The sequence below is a fragment of the Crotalus tigris genome, unplaced genomic scaffold (assembly GCF_016545835.1).
Source record: "Crotalus tigris isolate CLP2741 ecotype Arizona unplaced genomic scaffold, ASM1654583v1 scf7180000017591.2836849, whole genome shotgun sequence".
In the NCBI taxonomy this organism is placed as follows: Eukaryota; Metazoa; Chordata; class Lepidosauria; order Squamata; family Viperidae; genus Crotalus; species Crotalus tigris.
The window spans coordinates 2,748,613-2,774,896 of NW_024096497.1; the positions used below are offsets into that span (position 1 = coordinate 2,748,613).

The window sequence follows — 26,284 nt, forward strand, 5'->3', positions numbered from 1 at the left end:
CCAATTGTAAATTTCCCTGGAGTAAAAGGATCCAGTAACAGCAACTTGTGTTCTCATCATTACCTGGTTAGACTACTGTACTGCAAAGTACTTGACATACGGCTGCCTCTGTAGACCACTCACAAATTACAACCCTTCCAGAAGACCTATCCACTATGCACACTTGAATTCTATGAAAGACTCATTTCTTTTAATATCTGATCCAAAATGCAGATTGGTACAGGTCAGTAAGAGCATGCAACATGCATTATCTGGGACAGAACCTGCACTGGCTTCCTGTGCTGCTGCTCTAGACTGGCATCTTAACTATTACACCATAATGGCCCTTTTAGCACATTTTAGCATAAATTTATCTTAACGCCCTATGACTTGACACCAAGACATTTCTAAGACTATTGTATCTAGTTTCAATTTGTAAATCATGAGAAAATCTCCTAATGGCCTCCTACTTCTGCAAAGTGAGGTGGCTGGAGGGCTACAGTACTATTTTTTTTATTGCTGCCTCTGTGCTCTGAAAGTTTCTCCCTAGAAATTTGATCAGCTTCCCAGTTGCTTTCTGCAAAATATTAAAAAAACATCATTATTATAGCCAATAGTTGAGGTATATAGTCACGCCATCTATTTTATTTTCTAATTGTTTGTATGTTAAGCTCTGCTTGTCTTCATTTTATCTGTATGATTTGTTGTTAGTTCTATTGATTACAGTGAACGTTTTATTATATTATTGCATTTATTGTCGATATGTTGTGAATCCCTGGAAGTCTCTTCCCCTGCAGCAGGTATGAATCGAAAAAACTACATCCTATCAAATATACCAATCAAAACAAATACTAAAAACAATTTCCAGGATTCTTCTCATTGGACAATTGGGAATAATAACCTATGAATGGGGAGGATGGGAAGAGGCGGTGTAACTTCTGGGGTTGAAGTCGTTGTTTCTTTCTCCAACCTTTTCTACAATTGGAAGGGTTACCTGCCATAAAAGGTAATTCTCGGATTTAGCACCAAAGTATTCATATGGGCTGCACAAGGAGCTATTTCTAACCCGATTATAATGATAAATGAATGGTAGGCAAATTCTTTTTAAAAAGATTCCCAGGGCCAAGACGAGCAGAGACCCCCACCGAAAGGAAGGGAGGTGCTGGAGCCGTAGAGAAAGGAAGTAGGAGCGAGGCAGTGGGCGCTCGAGCATTAAGGGCGGGGCTTTGGAAACGTCGTCATTTCCTCTGCGGAGAAGGCTAACGAAGAGACGGTTTGGCGTTAGAAACCGCGGTTGGCGTCCACGACTCCTAAGCGGGAGAATGAGCGACAGCGGGGAGCAGAACTACGGCGAGCGGGTAATATACAGTGCTTGCGAGCGCGGCTTAAGCAGCCTGTTTAATTAAAAGGGAAAATACGCATTTTCGGGTTTTTTTTTTCTTTTAAAGAAAAGGCATCTTGACTTCCCTTCCCTTTTCTCTGGGAGTGGCGTAGAGCTAAGAGGGAAAGATCTTGAATGGGGAAACGGCCCCATCCTCCGGCCTAACGTCCTCTCCCTTAGCCTGAATCGTCTTGATTTGGCGCGAGAAAATGGCCCATCGTTTCCTGTAGAGAGGGCGCGCTGTGACGTGGAGCTCTATGGTGAGCCCCTCTCCCGACGCCATCTTGGGCAGTTGACCCGCAGGAACGCGCCGCCGCGGGGACAAAATGGCCGCGGAAGATTGGCAACCTTTCCTCGCTGGAATGCGATAGAGCTAATTTCTTTGCAAATGGCAAAGCGCTATCCCTGGTGTTCGCATCCAGACGTCTCTGATAGACATTTCATTCTTTTCGCCGTTTCGTGTTAATGTGTTTCAGCTTCGCTCCAGATTTTTGCTCTTGCACACGTGCACCCTGAATTCTTATATAATTTGATTTGTTAACGGGAAAGCTTTGTCACCAAAACCCAGCATAGCTGTATTGTAGCACACAGAGTTTTCTTAACACATTGAACAATAACTTTCAATATGGGTTCTTTGAATGTAAACGTAACATATCCTATTAGTGTTTGTGGAATAGAAGGGCAGAATAAGCGAGGCTTCGCCGAAGTAGTAGATAATTTAAAAAGCTGAAATTTTTATTTCAAACTATATTGGCTTCTCAAACAATGTAATATTGATTTATCTGCTAATTGGCAATAAAAGCATTGGTTTAATATAGCTGAATCTGAAACAGCAGAAAAAAAAGATGCGCAAAGGCTGCACATCAATTGTGATACAGTGTTTAATGTGTCAGGCTGCTGCTTTGTAGAGGGTTTCATTAATTCAACATTACAGAAGAAGTCATTTTGCAACTTTTCTAACAACAAAGTTGCATGACAAAAAAATAGATTTTGTGCAAAAGAAGAGAGAGAGAGTCTGGAATTTTGGAAAATACAAATCAATTAATCTGTTCAGGTGCATGTTTAGGAATTCTCTAATCCAGCCATGGTATATTAATGTTTCTAATCAAATTGGATTGCTGATTCAGAAAGAAATTGAGTAAGAAAATGGCACTCGGTTCTTTTCACATTTTCATTTCTGTTTTCTGTTCTGAGAAGGGTGGGGTGAAATGGCAAAGAAAATGATGTTTATATATAGTATCCATCATTATTAATCCGTTAAAATTTAATGTATGGATTATTGTACTTTGTAGTTGTGAATCCTAAATATTAAATGACTGTCACATTCAGTAGTACAATATAATTTAGCACATATTATGATAAATGCCTATAAATGAGTACTACTTTTACTGTGTAAAATTGGCTGCAGTAAATTTTCCTAATAGGCATGGTTTTAGCACTACAGTTTTAAGTTTGCATTGATGTCACTGCTGTAGATCAAACTATAGAGTAAAAAAAAATTGCTTGCTTTTTTTTAAAACACTCCTTTTCTGGGAAGCTAATAATAAGTTGAAAGTAGACAAAGGCATCCTCAAGCCAAACTTGAGTTAAGTGGACATATCAATATAGCTTTCTCCGCAACAGTGCACAAATTGTTCCATAATTTTATTCTTGAGATTTTTTCCCCAGCATCACACCTACTGGTAGGGACTAACTGATCTTCTAAACCCATATATTGTACAGTAGAGTCAGCTAAGTAGTAATGTCTATGGAGATTCTCAGTCATCCAGGTCATGGTTGTCCTAAAAGTGGTTTTCAAAAGGCAGATGAACTAGCTTGGGTTTTTTTTTTTTTTCTTGAAAAAATTTCTCTTATTTAGAACTGAAAAAGCTTCTTGGATGAGAAGTGAAATGGTTTAAAGAAAAAACCCAAGAAAGTATAGTTGTCTTTTGGAAAGCACCTTTGGGACAATTAATTAGTAACATGCAGTGAAATAAAGAAAAGGTTTGCTGTCCTTAAGAAATATATATTCAATTCTTCATTAAGTTAATTTATTAAGTTTGCAAATTAATTGCAGTTTGACTCACAGTTTATGACTTTAGGCTGAATGATTGAAATGTATTTTATACTATCAGAGCAGCCTCCAAAGATAATTCTGCACTAAATTCTGTGGATTTTTTTAAACTTAGTTGCAGAGTTGTATGAGAACTATCTTTTGGAAAAATATTTCTAATTCAGATTTGCTTCACAGAAAAATAATTCTGGATTTTTTTTAAAAAAAAACCCATTCAATGTAGCTGGAAAGGAGGATATCTTTGTCAATATATTCAAAATGGGTCTGCGAATATTCTTGAGAGCAACAGTGCATGGTAAACCCTCTTAAGTAAATGGAGACAAGACAAAGAAATGCATAATGGGAAGGTTTTATCTCCTGGAGAAAATTGCTGAACATGTTGCTAGCTGTGGGTGCAGTTAACTGCAAGGTAGAGATTAGTATAGCACAGTGGTTCTCAACCTGTGGGTCGGGACCCCATTTGGGGTCAAACGACCATTTCACGGGGGTTGCCAAACAACGCAGTCCACCATTTTTTCCCCTTTTATTCTATTGGCTTTTGAAAGCCAATAGAATAGACTCTCTTGAATAGAGTCTAATTCTATTGGCTTTCAAAAGCCAATAGGAATTGTCCAGGCTGTCTCTGCCCTGCTGAGCCCGCCAAAAGTCCCATTCTGCAAACGGTGCTGCACCAGTTGAGTAGTTCTCGACTTAATGACCGGTTGGGGGGGGTCGCGGCATTAAAAAGGTTGAGAACCACTGGTATAGCAAGAGCCTAGATAAATGTTGGGGAAAGGAGTAATGTGGAAATGAAAGCATAGAAACTGGATAGATGTGATAAAACTATGAAGTCATGAACTCAATGTGGGAGTTAAACTGAAGGGATGTGCCAGATCTGTGAAGACAGAAGGATGAGGGGTTCACATGTTCTTTTTATGTAATCAGAATTTAAAAGTTTGTAAACTTATCACTGAAAATTTAATATAGAGTGAGCTTTTCCTCAAAATATTTTTAAATGTTTAATACTCCTTGAGACTAAAAAAAATATTGAAGTGCTTATAGTCTGAATTTCAAAACAAAGTTATATAGGTTATCTCTCTGCTTAGGACTTCCCTAATGTAGGAAGCAATCACACTACAGTATATTATGAAATTACTGATCTCTTCCCAGATTTAATAAAGTAAGGAAAGTACAAGCCTGTACTGTAATAGAAGTCAGCATTTTAGTTGTGGTTTCGACATTTTCAATTCTGAATAAATATATGCCTTACAAACTCTAGAAATGTGTCCTGTATTACCCAAAAATCAGAATTTGGACTTATATTTGCTGAAATTCCTTACTACTAAAAATTCATCTTGTGTTTAAGATTTTTTTTTCTTGTTTGTTGTTAAAGATAGGCGCTTCTCCTGGACCATTCTATTCCCTAGATCATTAAAACAAAAGGGGATAGAGCAGATTGAGATTACTTTCAGGCAAAGAAAAAAAGGAGGAAATGCATTTGGCGATCCTGTTTTTGTCAGCAGCCGTTGGAAAAAGTGCTGCTGAGTTTTGTCCAAACCAGTCCCTTAGATTTTGAAGTCATGATGTTGTTCTTCTGCCTGGACCTTGTTTGTCTTCAATCTTTCCCTGGAGGATTAAATGGAGCATGCCGTATTTTTCTGGGTGTCGCATCATATGTCCGAAATATTCTAACTTAGTTTTTTAATTGTTTTTATGATTTCCCTTGGCTTTCCCTGGTGGCTTATCACCTCCTCATTTCTGATCTCAGCTGCCTGTAAATCCACATTTCAAATGCTTCTACTCTCTTCAGATGGCCTTCTGTCAGAGATCAACTCTCTACTCCAATGGTGATGAATCTATGGCACACATGCCAGAGGCGGCACTCAGAGTCCTCTCTGTGGGCATGTGTGCCATGCCCCGGAGATAGCGAGGGACTGGTCCCCATCACCCTGGCCCTGCCCACCCAGTCTGCCATGACCACTGCGGCCACGCCCACCCGGCGATAAATAAGTGGGTTTTGGGTTGCAGTTTGGGCACTGGGTCTCTAAAAGGTTCGCCATCACTGCTCTACTCCATAGAGCAGGATAGAAAAAATATAACATCTGACAAGCCTGATTTTCAATCTTAGGCTTATGTGGTGACTGCAGAAGACCTTTTTCATTTTGAAGAATGCTGTTCAAGCTTTCTCTATCCTTGTCTTTACTTCAGTGGTCATGTCCCAGCTTTCATGTAAATTAGAACCGAGGTGCATGATCCTTTCAACTTTTTCTATTCCTTCCCAATTTATTGGTGGTAAATTAATGGGTTGTTTGCTGATGACTATGATCTTGGTTTTTGAGATGTCTATACCATGAATTATTTGGGATTTCTTACTGCAGCCAACTCAAGGTATTTTTCATTTTAAAAATGGATTACTAGTTGTGCTAGTATTCTGCATGTGGATTTTCGTAAAATAGCATAATGAATAAATGACATACATATTTTGAACATAAATTATACAGGGTTTTATCTTTCATATTTTACTCAATGATATTGTTCTGACTTGGGAATCACATTGGTGGAAGAAAATCTGCATGAAACCTGAAAACCATTAAGATTCTAGAGGAACGTGCTTTACTGGTTTCTAGAAAGCTTTTACTGCCAAAACGAAAGAGGGAATGTGTTTTAAAAGCAGATTATTTTTATGTGGAATGCATTTGTTGGTTCTCATGTAACATAAACAGGGAATCTTTTTGATCAGTGAACATTTTTAGACTTTTTGAAAGTCTAAAGTCAAACATTATGAATGCTGTTGCAAAACTGCTTCTATGTAAATCTTGCTTTTCTGTAAACTATTTCCAATATTAGCCATGTTTGGGAACAAGGCGCCAAAATAATATAAGGTACCTAAAAGGTGACAGGAGAGATGTTCACAGTTTATTGGTTCTAGTAAGTACTGTCTTCTAGCACTAAGCTATATGGATGACTGCAAGCAGAACTTTTCACTTTTAAAAACCTAGGAAATCAACTAGTATTCTTTTTTAAGATTCCAAATTATGCTTTAAAAGCAGCTTGCTTAAGGACAAACTAGCATTTTTAAAAGCTTGGTTTCTTGATTTGTATATAATACCATTCTCCCATCCATATAGAAAATGCATGTGAATCTGACATTTTATTTGTACTTACATACGCAAAGTGCTGCCCTGCAGATGTTTTGTCTACAATTCCCATGCTATCCCAACTTGATCAAAGTTACGATGTGGAAATTGTAGTCCAGAATATTTGGAAGGAATTGAGTTGCTTCCATGTATTAAACTACATTTCATGTGCTGAAATCTTAAAATTACAACTTATTTTTATTGTGTTATGAAATGTTTACATCTTCAGAAATTCTGTAAAATCAATCTACATGATTGTAGATTAACACAATGAAAGTAAAACAGTTAATTACAATAACTTCAAACTGCAGTAGAATTCATGACATTCCATCTTATTTGAACATTTTACTAAAGTGCTTCCAGAATAACCACATTTTAACAAGTTTCTGGAAGATTGTGGGGTATGTGGCCAATTTAATATCTAGTAATTGTTCTATTCTAATAGAGGGAGCACTTGCTGGTTTCTGTGCCCCTTCCTACTGGATATAATGGTATATAGACATTTAGCAGGTGTTTTCTGTTTGTATACATGGGGTGAGAGTAGATTATCTTGAAAATATCTAGGCCATAAGATTTAGGGCTTCATAGGAGATAAATATCACAATGCAAATCCCCTAATATTGGGGTAATGTGACAGTAAAGTGTCTGGGCCATTACCTCATAGGCAGTTGCATTCTGCATCATCTGAAGTCTTTTAGAAGTCTTCTAGGGCAACCCTTTATACAACAAATCATAGTAATTCGATCAATGGGTATCAACAGGAGAAATATTTATATTCAGGGCCTTCTTTTTGAGAAATGGCCACAACTGGGTGCGCCAGCCAAAGCTGAAAAAGGTCTTTTTGGCTACAGGGTGCATATAGTGAATTAAGTCATTCTGTCTTGAGTTAAATCTGAATCCTAGATCCCAATTTAGGATTTATATTACATTTCCCATGAGATATTCAGTCATTTGATATATAATTTCAGTGTCAAGTTGAACCTAGTATCTAATTCATTTTTTTCCTAAAACAAGCTTAATTATAACATTTGGAATTGTATAGTTGCCTGCGGCTAAATATAGGTAATCCTCAAGTTATAACCATAATGGATCCTGTTCATTATAGTTGTAAGTTTGGGACAAACGTTAAATGAACTGAATCAAATAACAACCAGCCATCCCTTCCCTGCCCAGTGCAATCATTAAATGAACCTGTGGATTGTTAAATGGAGCATGGGGTACCTCAGGAGTAAGGGTAATCCTGGGAGACCTAGTCCAACCTTTTCACCCATTGTACCACTTTTAGGATATGGCAATATCCGAGTACCACCAGTCGCCTAGCAAGGTGTCAAAAACTTGATGACAAAAAATGCACCACAGGTGGTACCCGTACCACTGGTTGAAAAGCCCTGGCCTAGTCCACCTGCCTCAGACTGCTAAAGGCCTGCCCCCTGAGATATTCTTTGCTTTGCTTCCTATCCCTTGGGGTCCCACATGCCCTGCTCATCGCTCACCTTTTAACATAGACCAGGGCTAGGTAACCTTGGCTCTTTTATGACTCGTGGACTTCAACTGGCTCAGAAGTTCTGGGAGTTGAAGTCCATGAATCATAAAAGAGCCAAGGTTGCCTATCCCTGACATAGACCTTTTGAAAACTCTGTTGCATTGGGAACGAGAGCAAGCTGTTCTGTCCCTCCTTGTCCCTAGACTGCACAGCTAAAGCCTGGAAGCAAATGCCATTTTCAGAGTAGCCATAATGAATTGTGGGCCTGTCAAAATGGCACTTTCTTCCAGAAGGGAAGGAGAAAGGACCCAGAGAAAAGGAACTTGTTCTTCCCCAATGCCTCCTACTGATTCCCACATATGCACGCTTCGTAGCTGTCTGTCTTGCTGGTGAGAAACTGTGGAAGGAGAATTCTGGGCCTGCCTTTCTTCCTTGGTTCTGCTACTGCATTTCCACCTACCAAGATGCTCTTGCTTTTCTGGGACAAAATGAAGACCGGTTTTCTAACCTTTTGTAGCTTTCTAGGCTGATCAGCTACCTGTTAAGAGATGGCAAACCCTCTCCTAGCTAGCTTGTTGAGAAATTGCAAATCCTCATGGCTTTTGCTAGGCTATGGGAAAGCTTCAAGGGATTGTCAGCATGTGGGAAACAGCAGTTGCTTCCTGGAGGCATGGGCAACAGGCCCAAGAGCTGTGGGTCACATCAGGGCAGGATGGGGTGGAGGTGTGCTTCAGTGTCCCAATGGTGGGGTCATAAGGGTGAATGACTGCAGGACCGCTGCATCTTCATAATTGAAACAGGTTCGTATGTAGTTCGGGGGCATATGTCATAACTTTGGTCGTTAAGTGACCTCTTGTATCCCAAGGACTACCTGTATAAATTATGTCCATGATTTCAGTTCATGCAGCTTATATGACATTATAGTACAAAACATTAAGTACTCCATATTTGGAGGAAAGCTCAGGCTACTAGTTACTGGAATGTAATTGTGTGAAAAGTAAGTAGCATACTCTGTCTTAAACAAACAATGGTTCGTTTATTCTCTAACACATATGTTAACTTAAGAGATTTTCCATTTTTATTTCATGGAAATACACTCTTATTTTGCTCAGTAACTTTCCAGTTTAGTTGAATTATTTTTGTGTGCCCTTCCCATAACTACATTCTCAATCTGTCATGACTGCTGGATATAGTAAATATTATATAGGGCTAATTTGCAGTCATTTGTGATAAACAAAATCCCAAAATTATGAAAAAAAATATGGCCCTGTAATGAAAATGTATAAATAGTACTTGCTGTAATTGTAAATGTAATTCACTACAAAATCTTGCACCATTGTTTAGAAAATACATGAAATATTGAACTTCATTTAAACTATATATTGTACATTTTTTTTTAAAGACAAAAGCTTTGAGATTTATAAGTCATTTTCAGAATTCTTTTTTAAATGAAAAACTTATACAAATGTTGTAAATAGGTAGATCCTATTTTTAAAAAAAAAACATTTGTTCCAGCTCTAATGTGAAGACTTTGTCAGGTCACATTTTTCAAATAAGCATTATGTACCAAAGGTTTATGAGTTGGGGGTTCTTTCTGTTTTCATCGGGTGTGGGGTGTTGAAAGAGATATATCAGGTGAGACAGCGTATCTATGAACTTGCCTTTAGCAGTAATAAGTTGTAGTTTTAGCTATTGTCAGTGCTGAATGAGTGATAAAATTGAAGTGTTGCATGAGAATGCACATAGTTTTATAACATGATAATGTCCTGGTTGAATTGTCCTAAGAGTTCCTGTGATGTTACATTTGTATTTTGTATATGGTACAGCAACAGTTGTATTATAGTATTTTTGTATTGTCGGTGCAAATATTATAGGAACTACGTAGATAGATATTATTTGTTCTAAGATAATATGTATTAATTATTTAACATAAAAGCTACCAAATTTTAAAATATGAATAATATGGAAAATATATTGTTTAAGACAAATGTATTTTCTGTTGTCGTGATTAATTTTTAGCATAAAATTTTCATTGTGACATATCAGAAGTCTGACAGCACTTTACTGAAAATGTTATAAAGCTTTTATAATAAGCTTTATATGTCTCAGTCCATCAGCTGCATTTCATAAAAGCTCACACAAGCATATGCTTTTCAGTTATTCTTTTTTAGTCAAAAAAGTGCTGCCAGGGGCTTACTGGTTTTTTTAATGCTGTCATAGATTAAGACCGCTCTCCTACTTATGATAGAATTCTCCATAATTGTGGAAGAAATGAAAGCATATGCTATTGAAATAAGGTTTTTAAGTTTATACATATACTCTATCTCAAATAGCTCAGTTGAGTGGAATTATGTAAATACGTGATTTTGAAATACATTACTAATTTCTAAATGTTAAATATGAAAAAGTCCTCCACTATTTGGACATCTAAAGTAGGCCTAATAAGAAAATTTGTAGCTGGTCAATCATTTTCAATTGAATTGACATTTTTCTAAAAAAATACAGTCATAAACCTGCATCACAGTACTAAAACAAAACTGCATACTAATTAAAAGCCGTGCAAACACATAGCATTTTTTCTAGTTTCAGTTTTGACACTAGATATCTATCCTGGAGTTTTAAATATTCTTCATCCTGTTCTTTTTTTATTAAGGTTAATGTTGAAGAAGGAAAATGCGGAAGTCGCCATTTGACAAGTTTTATAAATGAGAATTATTTGAAGCTCAGGAATAAGTGAAGCTGAAATTTGAAAAAAAAAGAAAGTGAATGCATGCTAATTATCAGACCAGAAGTCCCACTTATAGAATATTGAGCAATTTGTGTGAAGTGGGGAAGATGAAAGAAGTCAGAATTTGAAACGGAAGAATGAAGAAAAGAAATAAAAATGAAGTTAAGATAAGAAGTAATCTGGAATCTGAAAGCACTACGCTAAGTAATTACTAGTCTGTTTATGTGTCCCTGTATATTTTGATAAACATGCATGCATGCATTATTTGTTTAATAGAAGAAGAAACATGCAGGGTTTTTTTTAAAACAAAAGTGCTTAACAGGCAAAAAAAATCCTAAATCTAGGCAGTTCTAGTGGCAACTGCCCGGACACATAATGGAGACAAAGAACTTTATTTTTCACCAGAACTTCTTTAGACTAAAATACTAAAGACATTGAACTTAAACTAAATTATGCATTTTCTATACACAGGAATCCCGTTCTGCTTCCAGAAGTGGAAGTGCTCATGGTTCTGGCAAGTCTCCAAGGCACTCCCCTGCTAGGTCCAGATCCAAGGAGGGTTCAAGGAGATCTAGGTCAAAATCTAGATCGAGATCTGAATCTCGGTAAGCTTATGTGAAGTATATTTGTTAAATTTATCTCAAATGTTAATTGGCTGTCTAAATACAGGTAAGATGCTCTTGCATTGAGCTTAGTGTACTTTTCTTGGCAGTGCTAACATGAGTGATTTGCAATTATTTCCTTATGAGATATATGTTTGCAAGCTTGCTTTTAATTCTAGTGATCTTGGAATTTAGTGCTAAAATTTTCAGATGGTCCCCCAGTCATTAATTTTCAACTGTTACTTAAATCTTGTTTAGTTACTATAGGTTCCCTAATGGTTTAATTGCTGTATTGTACATAAGGATAATATGGCTTGTTTTGATTGAGACAATGGGTGATTAAAATTTTGCTAGGCAAATAAATAATGTAGCTGGATCTTAATATAACTGGACTCTAGAGTTCATTACAGGTAGTTCTCAAATTATGGCCATTTATTTGGCAACCATTTGAAGTTACGATGATGCTGAATGAAAGAACATACAACTGGTCCTTGAAGTTCCGATTATTGCCATGTCCACATGGTTACATGAACAAAATTCAGGTATTTGGTAACCAACTCATACTTACAACTGATTACAGCAACCCATGGTCACCTGATCACCATTAGTGACCTTTCCTGCTGGCTTCCCACAAGCAAAGTCAGTGGGGAATCTAGCAAGGAAGATCACATTGCCCAGGTAAGTCTCCCTCCTGACCTGCTTATTCCATGTCCTCCTTCCCCCATTCACTCAGATGCACCTTCACCTGCACACACTTTCTCTAGTCTGCTTGTACTTGCATACACCACAGCATCAGCGGTCCCCAACCTTTTTGGCACCAGGAACCAGTTTCAGAAGAAAAGTTGTCTGGGGGGGGGGTGTTCACAACCTAGATCCTGTGCATGCGCAGATGAAGCTTCGCTTGCACAACCCATGTTCCTAACATGGACTGGTACCTGTCTATAGCCCAAGGGTTGGAGACCCCTACCCTAAGACTACACTACACTAAATGAAAGAACCTTCTGATTTAACTATTGGGAATTAAAAACCTCCAGGACCTCTCCATCCCACAGGGGCACCCCGTGCTCCTTGCCTTACTCTCTCCATTTTCACTTTAGTGACTCGCACATCTTGAGTTACAACAACAATCTCGATTGCTTTACTAAGTGATGCAGTCGTAAGATATGATCTCACAACTGCATTACTTAATGTTGGCAGTCCTGCTTCAGTTGCAGTCATAACTTGAGGATTAGTTGTACACAAAGATTAAAGTTTAATATTTTAGTATCTCTAGATTTAAAGAATATCTGGCAGCATATGTAAAAAACATGCATGTATGTATATATGTACATTCCACTCAGAGAAATGGATTCCAGAATTGTCCATGAAGTTAAGCTACCAATAGTAGAATATTATGTCAACAGGAATAAAAAAAATCTGCCTTTGTATATTTTTGCTTTGAAATTCCTAATGCCTCACTTGGATTCACTTACACCAGAAACATGCTTTAATTCAGATATGTTTCTGATATATACTTTTCCTACTGAGTTCTTCAAAAAAGTCCATGCTCCAGGTTTCCTTTCCATAAGAAGTATGGTTGAAGGCAACACAGGACCACAACCTTGGTTGCAGTATTGATGTTACTAAAGGTGTGCACAGAATGAGAAAAATACCCTGAGCTTGGACTAATCAAATGTCCCAGATTGCAGTGGATCAAAACTTTAAGCAATTTGAGTGCCCTACTATAACTGACTTTGACTTAGAAACTCAAACATTGGATTTTTGTTGTGAACTTGGAACATTTGAATTCTTGATTTTGTACTTGAAATGTTTTGTGCATTGGTTCATTTCTTCCTTTTTAACCTTCGGGTACAACGTAAAATCTATTTCAGAATTAGCCAGTATGACCTGAATTGCTTTTATTGTGGCTATTAGCCCTTTGCTCCCATCCTTTTTTGGGAGCAACTCCCAGAGGATTATGTAACTAGAAATGTTGTGAACTCAGTTTTTTGGCCTTTTAATTCCCAAAAATATTCTTCCTGAGTCAGTTGAAAATGTTGGTTCCACCAATTCCAGGAAGATGCTTACAGTCTCCATTCTTTGATAGGAGCATTGCATACGCATAGAGGTTGTACATTTTAGTTCTAATATAGTGGCAATTTTATAGGTCTGCTATTAATAAGATGTGAGATGTGTGCTTATCGTTCACAATGAATTTTTAATTTTCATGCTTTATAGATCCAGATCAAGGAGAAGTTCTCGCAGACATTATACAAGATCACGTTCACGTTCTCGATCCCACAGACGATCAAGAAGCAGATCTTATAGCCGCGACTATCGTCGCCGACATAGTCACAGCCATTCTCCTATGTCTACTCGTCGGCGTCATGTTGGCAACAGAGTAAGGCTGGGATGGCAGCAGTTGACCAGAGATAATTCAGCTGTGTGTGTCTTTGGAGGTTCTAAAGTTTTCAAATTACCCAGAAATCTTGTAAAGTTATAATTGTATTGTAAATAATGCTAATGTAATTGTTAAGTTGCATTGATGCTAACTGTATTTAGTAATTTTTATTTAAAATAGATACTGTATACTAATGATTTGTTATTATGTCTTAATTTACATCTTTCAGATTGCTTTAAAGTTTACTAAGACATTTTTAACTCTTAATGAGTATAGATTATATAGTTTAATACAGTGTTTCCCAAACTTGACAATTTTAAGGCATGTGGACTTCAACTCCCAGAATTCCACAGCCAGCGTTGCTGGCTGTGGAATTCTGGGAGTTGAAGTCCACATGCCTTAAAATTGTCAAGTTTGGGAAACACTGGTTTAATATATTTTAAGATGGAAAACATGATCATAGTTATATATTGTAGTGATTTTAATGATTCACTGCAGAAAAAAAACATTCACTTCTATCCAAATTTCATGTACTAACAAAAATGTCTTGTTTAAACAAGCCTATGTTTGTTAAAAGACCAATGCAAATGTAGTTTATAATGAATGTGTCAAGTTATGAAGAATTTCAGTAGAAATATAGTAAGAAAACTATTGCACAAAATCCTCTAATTCAGAGATTTTTAAGTTCTTTGGGCAATGGATCCCTTTGAGAATCTATTGAAACTTATAGAGCTCTTTTAAGAAAACGTATTTAAATGCATAATATAAGATACATGGTTGTAGATTGTAATATAGGGAAAACTATTTATAAAGATAGTCCTCATTTAGCAATCACAGTTGGGATGGTCATTAAGCAAAACAGTTGTAAGACTGCTTATGATCTTCAGCTTTCCTTTGCCTTACAACTTGTCTTAGATTTATCATTCAGTTATCAATTATTCAAAGTTACATTGATGATGAAAAAAATTATTTGCTGCCAAGTCCTTGCACATACGATCATCATCAAACTTTAGGCACTTGGCACCTGGCATGTATTTATGGCAGTTGCAGGATCTTGGGGTCAAGTGATTATTATTGATTACTTTTCGGAGGAGCTTCCAACAAGCAAAGTCTGTGGAGGAAGCATGAATTGTTTAAAGACCATGGTGATTCACGTAACAATGGTGGTGAAAAATTTGTAAAATCAGGCACAGTTCACTTAATGACATATCACTTAGCAATACATTTCTTGTGCTAATTGTCATAAGTCAAGACTATCTGTACAAAACTGCAACAGTCATAAACGAAATATTGATTGTACTTTTTTGTCAACACTGCCTGCAAAGATTGCTAAACAAAGACTACCTGTACTCAAATACAGTTATCAATTTTTTTAAAAAAAAGTGATATATGTGTCTCTTAATTTGTTAAATCAATAAAATATTGTTCATTTCAGCTATAGGTTATTGAAAATAAAATTGTATTTTTTTCTCATACAGGTCCATGGACACTCTGAAATCTAATCACAAGTGTCCTTGGACCTTTAGTTTAAAATCCCTTCTCTGATCTAAAGAGACATGTACTATTTTATTCAGTGCAAACATTTCTGTATTATGTATCCAAAAGTGTCCCTGTTAATTAACAAACACTTATTTAAATCCTTCATGGATGAAGAGATCTCATGTGTGAGGATTTTCATGTATCATGAAAAAAGGAAGTTTCTTATGTCCAAATATCAAAAGAAACATGCTCTAGTAATACAAAAGTGAACCATGTTAAGCATGAGAAATCAGAAGTTCCCAATAATTATGAGTACTTGTTAGTGTATTCTAAATTTAGTTTCATATTAATGGGCCTACATTAGAAAATTCTGGAGATTTGGACAGTGTTCTACTCTCTGTTTGCCTTTTTTACTCTAGAAAAGGCAGTTAATTATTTAATATCAAATAGATAATATTTTATATTGTACCTGAAAAACTTTTGCAGGACATTGAGTTCTTATGAGAATTTTTTCTTTTTTCTTTTCTTTTTTATACAGGCAAATCCAGACCCAAACTGTTGTCTTGGAGTATTTGGATTAAGCCTATATACAACAGAAAGAGATCTGAGAGAAGTATTCTCCAAATATGGTCCAATTGCTGATGTTTCTATTGTATATGATCAACAGTCTCGACGTTCTAGAGGATTTGCTTTTGTTTATTTTGAAAGTGTTGATGATGCTAAGGAGGTAAGGAATTGTCTTTATATTGAATTATATTAATGTGTGTAAAATTATGCTAATTAAAGTTGTATAAACAGATGTTTTCCAGAATAAAAAAGGAATATATTTCCTGAACATAGATTCATGTTAATAGCTACATATACTTTTAAAAGAGAACACAACTGAAGTTTGTATGCTACAAGCATCAAGAGTTTTGTTCACGCAGGTTTTCTTTTTTGCATTTTTTTACACATACCGGTACATACTATATTTATATTCTATTTGTCCTCCATTAAATTAAATGGCCCATGTCTGTTACTCCCTCATTTTACCTTAAGACAGTGCAGTTGTCCACTGAATTTTATGATTTGAAGTAATTTCAGTGCATATTTAATTGTCTCTGGTATTTAAATTGTTACAGAGAATAGAGAAAGAATAAAGTTACCTTTATTATGACATTTCTCTAGAGCAGGGGTAGGCAACCCAAAATACTCAAAGAGCCACTTGGACCTATTTCCCACCGAAAACAAAACACAGGGAGCCGCAAAACCCTTTGGATATCTAAAATGAAGATAAAACTGCATATATCCTTTTTACCTATTATATATATAGATATATAGATATAGATATTTGCAGTGTTGTCTTCATTTTAGATGTCAAAAGAATCTCTGTGTCCCTCCCTCTCTCCTCCCCCTCCCTCTTTCTGCCCTTGGTCTGCCAGTCTTCTTTCCCCACTCAGTGTGTGTGTGTGAGAGGGGGGGGCACTTGCGCTTCCCCCCTTTCCTCTCCCTCTCTTTCCTCTCCCTCTTCTCTCCCTTTCTTTCCTCTCTCCCTTTCTCTTTCTTTCCTCCTTCCTTTCTTTCCTCTCTCCCTTTCTCTTTTCTCTTTCTCTCCTCTCTTTCCTTTCTCTCTTTCCTCTTTCTCCCTTTCTATTTCTTTCCTCTCTCCCTCCCCCTTTGTTTCATCTCTCTTTTCTCTTTCTCCCTCTTTCCTCTTTCCTTTCTTTCCTTTATCTTTCCTTTCTCCAACTGTCCCTCTTTCTCTTTCCTCTCCCTTTCTCTTTTCTTCCTCTTTCCTTTCTCCCTTTCTATTTCTTTCCTCTCTCCCCCCCTTTCTTTCATCTCCTTTTCTTTCTCTCTTTCCCCCTTTCCTCTTTCTCTTTCCTCTCTCCCCCTCTCCCTTTCTTTTCTGTCCCTCTTTCTTCTCTCCCTTTCTTTCCTCTACCTCCCTTTCTCTTTCCTTTCTTCTCCCTTTCTCTTTCCTCTCTTTCTCCCTTTCTATTTCTTTCCCCTCTCTTTCCTCTCCTTTTCTCTTTCTTCCTCTTTCCTCCCTCTCTTTCCTCTCTCTCTCCCTCTCTTTTTCTCTTCACCTCCCCCCCTTTACTAACAACCAGTTCACCTACCAAATCGTTTAACTTCCTCCCTTAGAGATGGGCAATGTGGATTCACCACATTCTGTCAAAGAGAAATGCCAGCACCTCTCATCGATTCTGCTGCAGGGACGGCAAACGCTGTATTTTAGCAATATCTGGAGAGCTACAGTTCATCCGCACCTTCCTGAAAGACTGTCCCATCCATTGCAATGTCACACTTTGAAAGGCCCCTCACCCTCCTCCGCTTCAGGCCGACTGCGCCCAGCAGGGAGCCTCAGTAGCTGGTGTGGAAGGGAGGAGGGGAGGAAGAGAGACAGACCATCTCCTCGTAGCTCACTTCCAATCCCAATGTGGTGAATCCTGCTTGGGATTTGGGACTGAGAGGGGGAAGATCCTGGCTCCTAAGCTGCAGGGACTTCCAACCACAGAGCTTGCTTGGCTCTGTTCCCAGCCAGCGCCGCGCATGCACAAAACAACAGCAAAAAAGTGCTGCAGTCGAGACTTGCCCACCTGCCTGGTTCCCAGGCCTCGGTAGCCAACCATTTGAAGCAAGCAGTCTTGTCCGCAGAGAGGAGAGAGAGGGGGCGGATGAACTGAGTCTGTGGCAGGGATAACAAGGGTTTGGGAGATGCTAGCACAAAAGTTCCGCGTCTTTTGACTTAGCTCACCTTGCCCCCCACTGGTTCTTTGCCCGAACAAGTCACTCTCTCTTTCCTCTGCCCCCCCCCCATCTCTCCAGATGAGAGAGAGAGAGAGAACAAAAGGCAGATGGCGCCAGAGGGGAGGGGAGGGGCAGGAGGCAGTAGAAGGCGCTGAAAGGCGCCCGGGACACCACGGACCGGCCCGGGGAGATGCATGGTGAGCTCAGCTGCCTGGGGACGGCCCAGGAAGTGATGCCCCCCTTCTGCAGCCTGCCCGGCCCAGGGAGACATATGGCCGGGTCGGCGACCCAGGGACAGCGACCCAGGGACGGCACAGGAAGCAATGTCCCCCTGCCACCCAGCCCAGGAGACGTGTAGCCGACTCAGCGGCCTGGGGACGGCTCAGGGAGCGATGCCCCTGCTGCCACTGCCCCAGCCAGGACTTCCGCCTGGACCGGGCAGACATGGCGGCCCGAGGACAGCCCAGGAAGCGCTGCCCCCGCCGCCCCAGCCGGAACTGAAGCCTGGGGGGGGGCGCAAGAGGAAGAAGGGGGAGGAGGAGGCTCCGGAGCCGCAGGAGATGGCTCAAAGAGCCACATGCGTCTCCGGAGCTGCGGGTTGCCAACCTGTGCTCTAGAGCCACATAATTCTCTATTCTTATCTCTGTGAAATAAGTTAATGAGAGAAGATTATTGATCAGGTAATCTCAGTAATTTAATAGTAGTTGTAGGGATTTGTACTCTATTTGATTCTATCCTGTTTTGTTCAGTTGTGCCACAAATAATTTTGTGTATTGCAAAATGTTTTATTCTTACATCAAACATAATCTTAGACTTCTTTCATGACAGACAAATCACAACTTCTATGAAAATAAGACCCAGGCTATGATGAATAAATTCATCAAATAAATTGTATAAATTATGGCACTTTTTTCAAGTAGATACTATGGGTGGTATTACAGCATTGTTAAAGCTACTCTGATAGGCTTCTACTCTGATAGGCTTTCCACTCCAGCGATTACATTTATATCTACTTGTGATTAAGTTAATTTATTCTGCAATCTATTTTTAATCCTCATTTAGGCAAAAGAAAGAGCCAATGGAATGGAGCTTGATGGGAGAAGAATCAGAGTTGATTTCTCAATAACAAAAAGGCCCCACACACCTACTCCTGGAATTTACATGGGGAGACCTACTTAGTAAGTTTTTGTATCTTAATTCATTGGGTCAAGGTTTCCAACATTAATTTCATGTTTAATGTTATATATGGGCAGTTTTCAATATAGAATCCAGCATTCTGTACCAGATTGATATTCAAATTTGATACAAAATCTAGAATTATGAAATCAGTTAAACTTTTTTAAAATAATGATTAAACATAAGTTATTTTGCATTTTTTGCAGAACTGTTTTAGAAAATACCATGGAGTCCTTGTGCTCTCTGAGCTAGAATGATTATTTTCACATGATTCATAACCATCTTCAGTGCTAGAAGGGAGTAGGGCACTTTGACCACTTTTACATACAATAGCTTTTGGTGATGATATTTTCTCCTTGGTATTTTCTTGACTAGGCTATTGGTTACCGCTTGATTGTTTGGTGCTAATCCCTGGTTTATCTGCATGTTGATTGCAGGCGAGGAGATCTTCTGGCTTTTTGTTTCCTTTTTAGTTTTTGTATTTACTTTTGAATAGAATGTCAATGTTATTTATCATTTTGTGTTACTGATTGGCTGATTTTTCTGAGTGCCAAGCCTCTGGGAATTCCCTAGCATTTTTTGGATTTAACTTGATCTAAGTAGCTCAGTTTCCTAATTGAAACCGTGGTTATGTCTCTTCATGTTTTGTGAAATTAAGGAGTTTTCATATGTTTAGGCTAGTTGATGTTCATGGATGTGCTCTGCTTGTCTGACTATATAGTGGCCATTGCAGTCTTTACACTATATTATTGATGACTCCAGTTTTTTCCCCCTTGGGCTACTGGTCTTTTGGTTTACTTAAGATGTACTGAAGGCTTTCATTGGTTTATGTGCTACCATGATTCTGTGTAGTTTGTAATAGTGTGTTGATTGTTTCTGAGATATTTTTGATGAATGGCAGTGTTGTCTTTTTCATAGCTTATGTTGGTTGTGTTGTAGTGGGTCGAGTGGTCAGGCACTCTTTGATAAATTTGCTTAGTTATCCATTTTGTTGGAAATTGTACTGGGTTGCTTCAGTGCATTTGTGCTTGTCTGAATAATGTTCTTAGGATAGCACCTCTTGTGGGCGGTTGAATTGTTACTTGTTTGGTTATTAGTTTGGCTGTTTTTCAGTTTGCTGCCATTTCCACTGCTGATGGCCAGTATGTTATTGTTTTTTTCCTCCAGTGAAGATGTTGATTATTTCAAGTGTCCTCTCCATGGTGTCCACCTCCATGGTGATCCCATGGGCATTGATTTTCCATAAGTAGGAAATCATTATCATGGGTATTTGAAATATGAGAATGATTGTATATGGGCACATTGCAGACATAGACATGCACACACATACATTTTTCAGATATAAAATACTTTACATTTGAATCTTTTTACACAATGCTATGTGTTGTGTTGATACTAAGTCTTACTTATAGGACAGTGCTCCAAACCTCACTGCCTTTGTCAAGTCTTTCAGCCTTAAAAAGATTATATGGGAGGCATGAAGGAAAGAATCAATTGGTAAAAAACAAGATATTATTTTGTAAAACAGGTCTCATTCTTCTTTGCCATCTGGATTTCATAGTCTGTGTGAAAGGGGCTTAGGTGGCCTAGGGCTCAAGATGCTGGGCATAGCCACCAGACAGTTAATAGTGTGAGACCCAAAGTACCGTGCGACGGGGTGAGGTCTCATTCTTGCCCTAGCTTCTGCTCGACTGGCAGTTCAAAAGCATGCAAATGCAAGTAGATAAATAAGTATCAATTTAGTGGGAAGGTAACAGTGTTCCTTGCACCTTGGCATATAGTCATGCTGGCCACATGACCACAGAAGCCTCTTCAGACAACACTGACTCTCTCAGCTAGAAAACGGAGATGAGCACCACCTCCTAGAGTCAGACGTGACTGGACAGCGAAAACCTTTACCTTTTTTTTTTAAAAAAAAATCTTTATAGTTTGTACAACATACCAAGCTGTAATATTTTCCTACAATTGACAAGCAGAATGCTGTTGTATGTTGTTCTATTTACACCTGATTTATGAATGGATACAATTAACAAACCATAAGCAGCAAATTGAAAAACAGCCAAACTAATAACCATAAGCTGTTCTACCAAGGATTAATTTAGCAATTCAGAAATGAAAAAGGTATTGGTCTCTACAGCATGATAAACAAGGTATGGATGGATTTATCTGTGGCAGATTAGGCAACATGCAGCTGCAGGCCAGTCAATCATAAGGCTGAAACAGAACTGTATTTGAAGAGAAAATTATTAGATGCCTCCAATAAATGAATCTCTTTCAGGAATGCACATGAGTAATCATGTTAGCACAGAAAAAGATATATTCTGACTGTTTCTACATGGACTGCCTAGATATGTTCCAAATTACATTGTGTTCTTTAAACCTGAATCAGTGCATAGCCCTAGTTTTTATTGAGCAATATCTTAGCTTTCTGTTTTAAATGTGAATATGAGACACATAGAACATTCTGTTTTGGCTGCAGTAACAGTTAGTCTTCAACTGACGGCCATAATGAAGCCGATCATAAGTTGTGATTATCATAAAATAGGGCAGTCATATAACCAACCTGATTTACAATCTTTTTTGCACGATCGTAAAGCGGCCGCCAGTCATTAAGCAAACCAGTGGTTCAATATGGGATCAGGTTTGCCAAAAACTGGAAGTATATGCCAGCTTTTTGGCAAAATGATTGTAAAACAAGTGATGTGACTGCAGGACACTGCAAATAGTCAGTGCGACCTGATTGCCAAACAACTGAAATTCGGTCACATGACCACAGAGCCCAACCACTAGAACTTTGAATCTGGGTTGTAAGTAACCCTGAGGTAGATTCATCGTAACTTCGAAAAGTTGCTAAGCAACCAGTCTTAAGTCAAGGACTGTCTGTAATATATCTTTCCCCAACTGATTCTCATTGACAATCTCATATTTTTAAAACTTAAGGTTGAGGGCAGAGTTCTATGATTCTGCATATCAGTCTGCAAATATGGCATTGGGTAGGAAGAATTAATGTGATTTCTTAAGCCACATTAATAGCATAGTACACATAGCAGTTATTTCATTATGTATTTAGCACATTGTGTGACCCACAAAAAGCTTTGAAATCATTCTTATCTAGAAATATAACAATGACCTAGGGAAAAAAAAGAAAGTTAACAGATAAGATGTGACTGCAAGTAATATAATTGCCTTCATAATGTAAAATTCGATATAATTGGTTTAACATATTTTTCTGGTATTGAAGTTTTATATTTTATATGTTGATATTATATTTTTAATATATACTATATTATTTAAGCACTATTTGATAGAAAAATAGGAAACATTTAATGCGTTTTACTTTTATATATAATCCATTTGTCTTTCTAATATTATATATATACTTCCCATTTAGTGGTAGTTCCCGACGGAGAGACTATTATGACAGAGGTTATGATAGAGGCTATGATGACCGTGACTATTACAGTAGATCATACAGGTGAGCCTGTCTGCCTGTTTATCTCATCCCCTCCCCCTCTCTCTTTCTCTCTGTCACCCTCCATCTCTTTTTTCTTAACAGTACCGACAGTCTCCCCAAATCTATATAATTATTTTCTTGATAAAATTGCATATTATTTCGTAACTGTAGTTTATTTATATGGCTGCCCAACTTATGAAATACAGTTCTGGGTGACTCAGTAGCAGTAAAAAAAAGAACAGTACAAGAAAAACCCTCTTCCAACATTCATTTCCAGGCTTCAAATTCACACTATTCCAGCACATGGGGAGAAGAGCCTTCTAGAAGGGTAAGAAGGTGGGGGCCTGCCAGATGTTGGGGGAAGAAAGTTTCACAAAGTGGCGTTACTGGGGAAAAAAGGCACAGTTCCTAGATACCAGTAAATGGCAATATTTAAGAGAAGGAACCTAAAACTTGCTCACTCTAATCAGCCTGACTCCATGACATGTAGGACTTTAAAGGTGGTAGCTGTCACCTTGAATTGCACCTGAAAAAAATCTGGGAATTAGTGTCGCCTAGGCAGTGGCAGTCTATTATGGGCAAACCTTGGAACATACAGTGCAGCATGTACCACCTCAATCTGGACCAATTGTAACTTTTGGATTGCTTTCAAGGCCAATGATTCAATAGTCCAGCTGGGAAGTGACAAAGGTATGAGTGACCAAGACCTTCTGATCCAGGAATGGATATGATTGGTGTCCAAAGCGAATCTGTGCAAAAAGCCTAACCATGGCTACAACCTGCTTCGCAGGTAGAAGCAGTAAATCCACAAGTACACCAAATTGTCAACTCTGTTCAGAGGTGTGCTACACTGTCAAGAGTCAAATATAACACAGCAGCAGACCACAGGGGGTCAAATATCCAAAGCGATTTCAAGTTGCTAGGATTGAACCTATTCAGACCCTCATAACTTTTGGACACTAGTCACCACCACAATACTCCAGCCACAGCTGGAGATGTATAACCCCGTGCTGTCAAATGATCTTATCCAGTAGTTCCATGTAAATGTTAAAGAGAACAGTGGGAGACCAAGCCTTAAGGCACCCCATGCGCAGAGACTTAGGGCTAGGTTTCTCCCACTCAACACATGACTGAAAACTAGACACAGAAGGAGAACAACCACTACAGCATCTCCCAATTCCAAGATACTATTGCCATGCTAAGAAATCTAGGAGAACCAGGATGGTTTGCATAGCTCCATGCTAAGTCATCTACAGTACCATCTTTCTAGTGTGTCCCGGCCTGAACCAAGACTAAACAGTGCTTAAAACTGCTTATTTATCATTTGTACTGATAACTCACGAACAATTGATTGTCGAAATATAAAAGTATTGCTTATATTTGGTTATTGTGTGAGGGTGTATATACCAAACTATGGCTTATGTTCAGACAGATAGAATAGTCACACTAAAACAGTAGTTACTGCCAAGGAAATACTTTTTTTCTATATGCTTTTATAATTTTTAATATTGTAAGCTTTCCGTGGTGCTTGAAATGAACAGCCCTATAAATCTAAACAGAATTGATTTTCTGTTTGCAAGGGTTTTGATAAAAGCCAGCTCTTGGATACTATGACTGAATTTTTCAGCTATATATTAATGAGTATTCAAAAATAAGTTACAAGTCTAAATATGTCCAAATAATAGAATGCTCCAACATAATTTTTATAAGGAAAGGCTACAATGGTTGGGATTTTTTAGCTTAGAAAAAAGGCAACTAAAGACACAAAGTGAATATAGGTAGTTTTCACGTAACAATCATAATCAGGATTGGAATTTTTGTAGCTAACCGAACCAGTCATTAGGTGATTGCACCGCTTAGCAATGGCAGTTCTATTAATCCTGGTTGCAGTTGTTAGGGGGAACCTCACACCTCTCCTGTCCTGTCACAAGAGACCAACAACTGCCTTGTCAGCAATGAGAGGAAGGAGATGGCAAATCAGCTAAGGAAAATAGATGTAGGTGGAATGAAGTGCAGAGAGACCAAACTGACAGAGATGGGGGAGGGGGATAGGTGGGAGTGTTGAAGTGTGTAGTGCAGTCATAAATGTAGGCAGGCTGCCAAGCACCCAGATTTTGATCATAATCATGGGGTTGCTGTGCAAAGTCGTAACTTCAAGGACCAGCTGTAACCACTATTTATTCATGCCATTTTAATTTTGGATGAACAGTTAAGGGAGGATTACTAGTAAAATCAGGCCTGGTGTAGAAAAATTAAATAGAGCAGAGTTTTTCTCCCCTTAAAATACTATGGCCAGGGCTTTTAAAAGGAGACTTGGCAGTTTCATGGAAGATCAGGTTATGAGTTGTTTCTGATGCTGTTGTTTTAACAAAGGTTTTTTAAAATATTCTGCTATTCTTTCACAGAGGAGGTGGAGGTGGAGGAGGATGGCGAGCTGCCCAAGATAGGGATCAGATGTACAGGTATGTACATGCAAGCAATGGTGAAACGGGAATCTCTTTTGGACAGTGGTAAAAATCTATATGGGGGGGTATCCTCAAAGCCAACATTGGTGGAGGACTGTTTTACCTATTTTCCAAGTAAATATTTTGATCTAGCTATATTAAGTGGAGGCAGATCATTATTACATATTATACTACAAAACACAGTTCTGCCACATTTAAAATTAAAATGTATTATATTGAGCAATCTTATCATTTCTAATTTCCAGTTGTAGTTCATTTATATGTTACTCAAGTAACATTAATTCAGATGCAATAGCAATAACATTACTGCTTGGGCTAAAAACTAGCTCTAAGGTTAACCTTCTAACTTTCTTCCTGGCTTACCTGATTTGATGTCTACTGCACAATATTACTAAGCAGATTGTAAAAATAGTGGTATTTAATAATAACTAGACAACCCGTGCTCCTTTGGGTTATCTTTCCAGAATGTATTTTCTTACTTAAACAGAAAAAGAATGACCAAGGGTGCACAAAAAAGCAATGGGAGCAGGAGCGACTTTCAACTTCCTGATAGCTATCCTATTGAGTTTATTTGTGGAAATCTGGCAGGGACCATTGGAAATGCAATTTCCTTCCTTAGGAGGGGCTAAGTGGCTGCTGCTAGGTGGGAGAGGGAGCAAAGGATTGTGAAACTGACTGGGAAACTGTCATGGAACATTGAAAATGGACAACACATGATAGCAGCCAGCACTGGAGCAGTCACAACTTTTCCAAATTTCATTACCTCAGGAATCATGGGTCCCAGACTTTGGGTGCATTCTGTAAGTTAAATATTTGAGATACCTGGGTTCAAAAATTGTTGCCCTGTGATGTACCATTTCACCCAGTTAAAAGTCATGACGAGAGTTTTAGTAGTACACAAACTAGTAGATTTGAAGCATCCATGATGATTCAGTATTCTTGTGTACTATCCTTGATATGTGTAGCTACCAAGGTTATTTGTTGCAGTGCAAGTTAGTGGGTATATCCATATGCACATCATCACTGTCACATTTTTTGTGCAGGAGAAGATCACCATCTCCATATTATAGTCGAGGGGGTTATAGATCCCGTTCCCGGTCTCGATCCTACTCACCTCGTAAGTAACACATTCAGCTGAATATAGTTTTGCCATTACAGGCCGGTAGAGTTAATGTGGACCATAGCAGTATATAAATATTTTGCTATAAACCTATAATAAACTCTTTGAAGTAAGAGTTGTGCAAAACATTTGAAA

General features: G+C 38.2%; 1 protein-coding gene across 2 annotated transcripts; it reads left to right on the forward strand.

The window, feature by feature from the left end:
* Positions 1-1,207: 1,207 nt before the first annotated feature.
* Positions 1,208-26,154, forward strand: TRA2B (transformer 2 beta homolog). Of its 2 annotated transcripts, none has more exons than XM_039364383.1 (8): positions 1,208-1,337; positions 11,212-11,345; positions 13,560-13,764; positions 15,740-15,928; positions 18,997-19,112; positions 22,502-22,585; positions 24,970-25,026; positions 26,073-26,154. In XM_039364383.1, exons 1-8 carry the CDS (start codon positions 1,302-1,304, stop codon positions 26,152-26,154), a joined length of 903 nt encoding a protein of 300 aa, XP_039220317.1. In that variant the 5' UTR covers positions 1,208-1,301. The 2 variants fall into 2 exon arrangements, with proteins under 2 accessions (XP_039220317.1, XP_039220326.1); XM_039364392.1 differs by having other exon boundaries at positions 13,560-13,722.
* Positions 26,155-26,284: the final 130 nt, after the last annotated feature.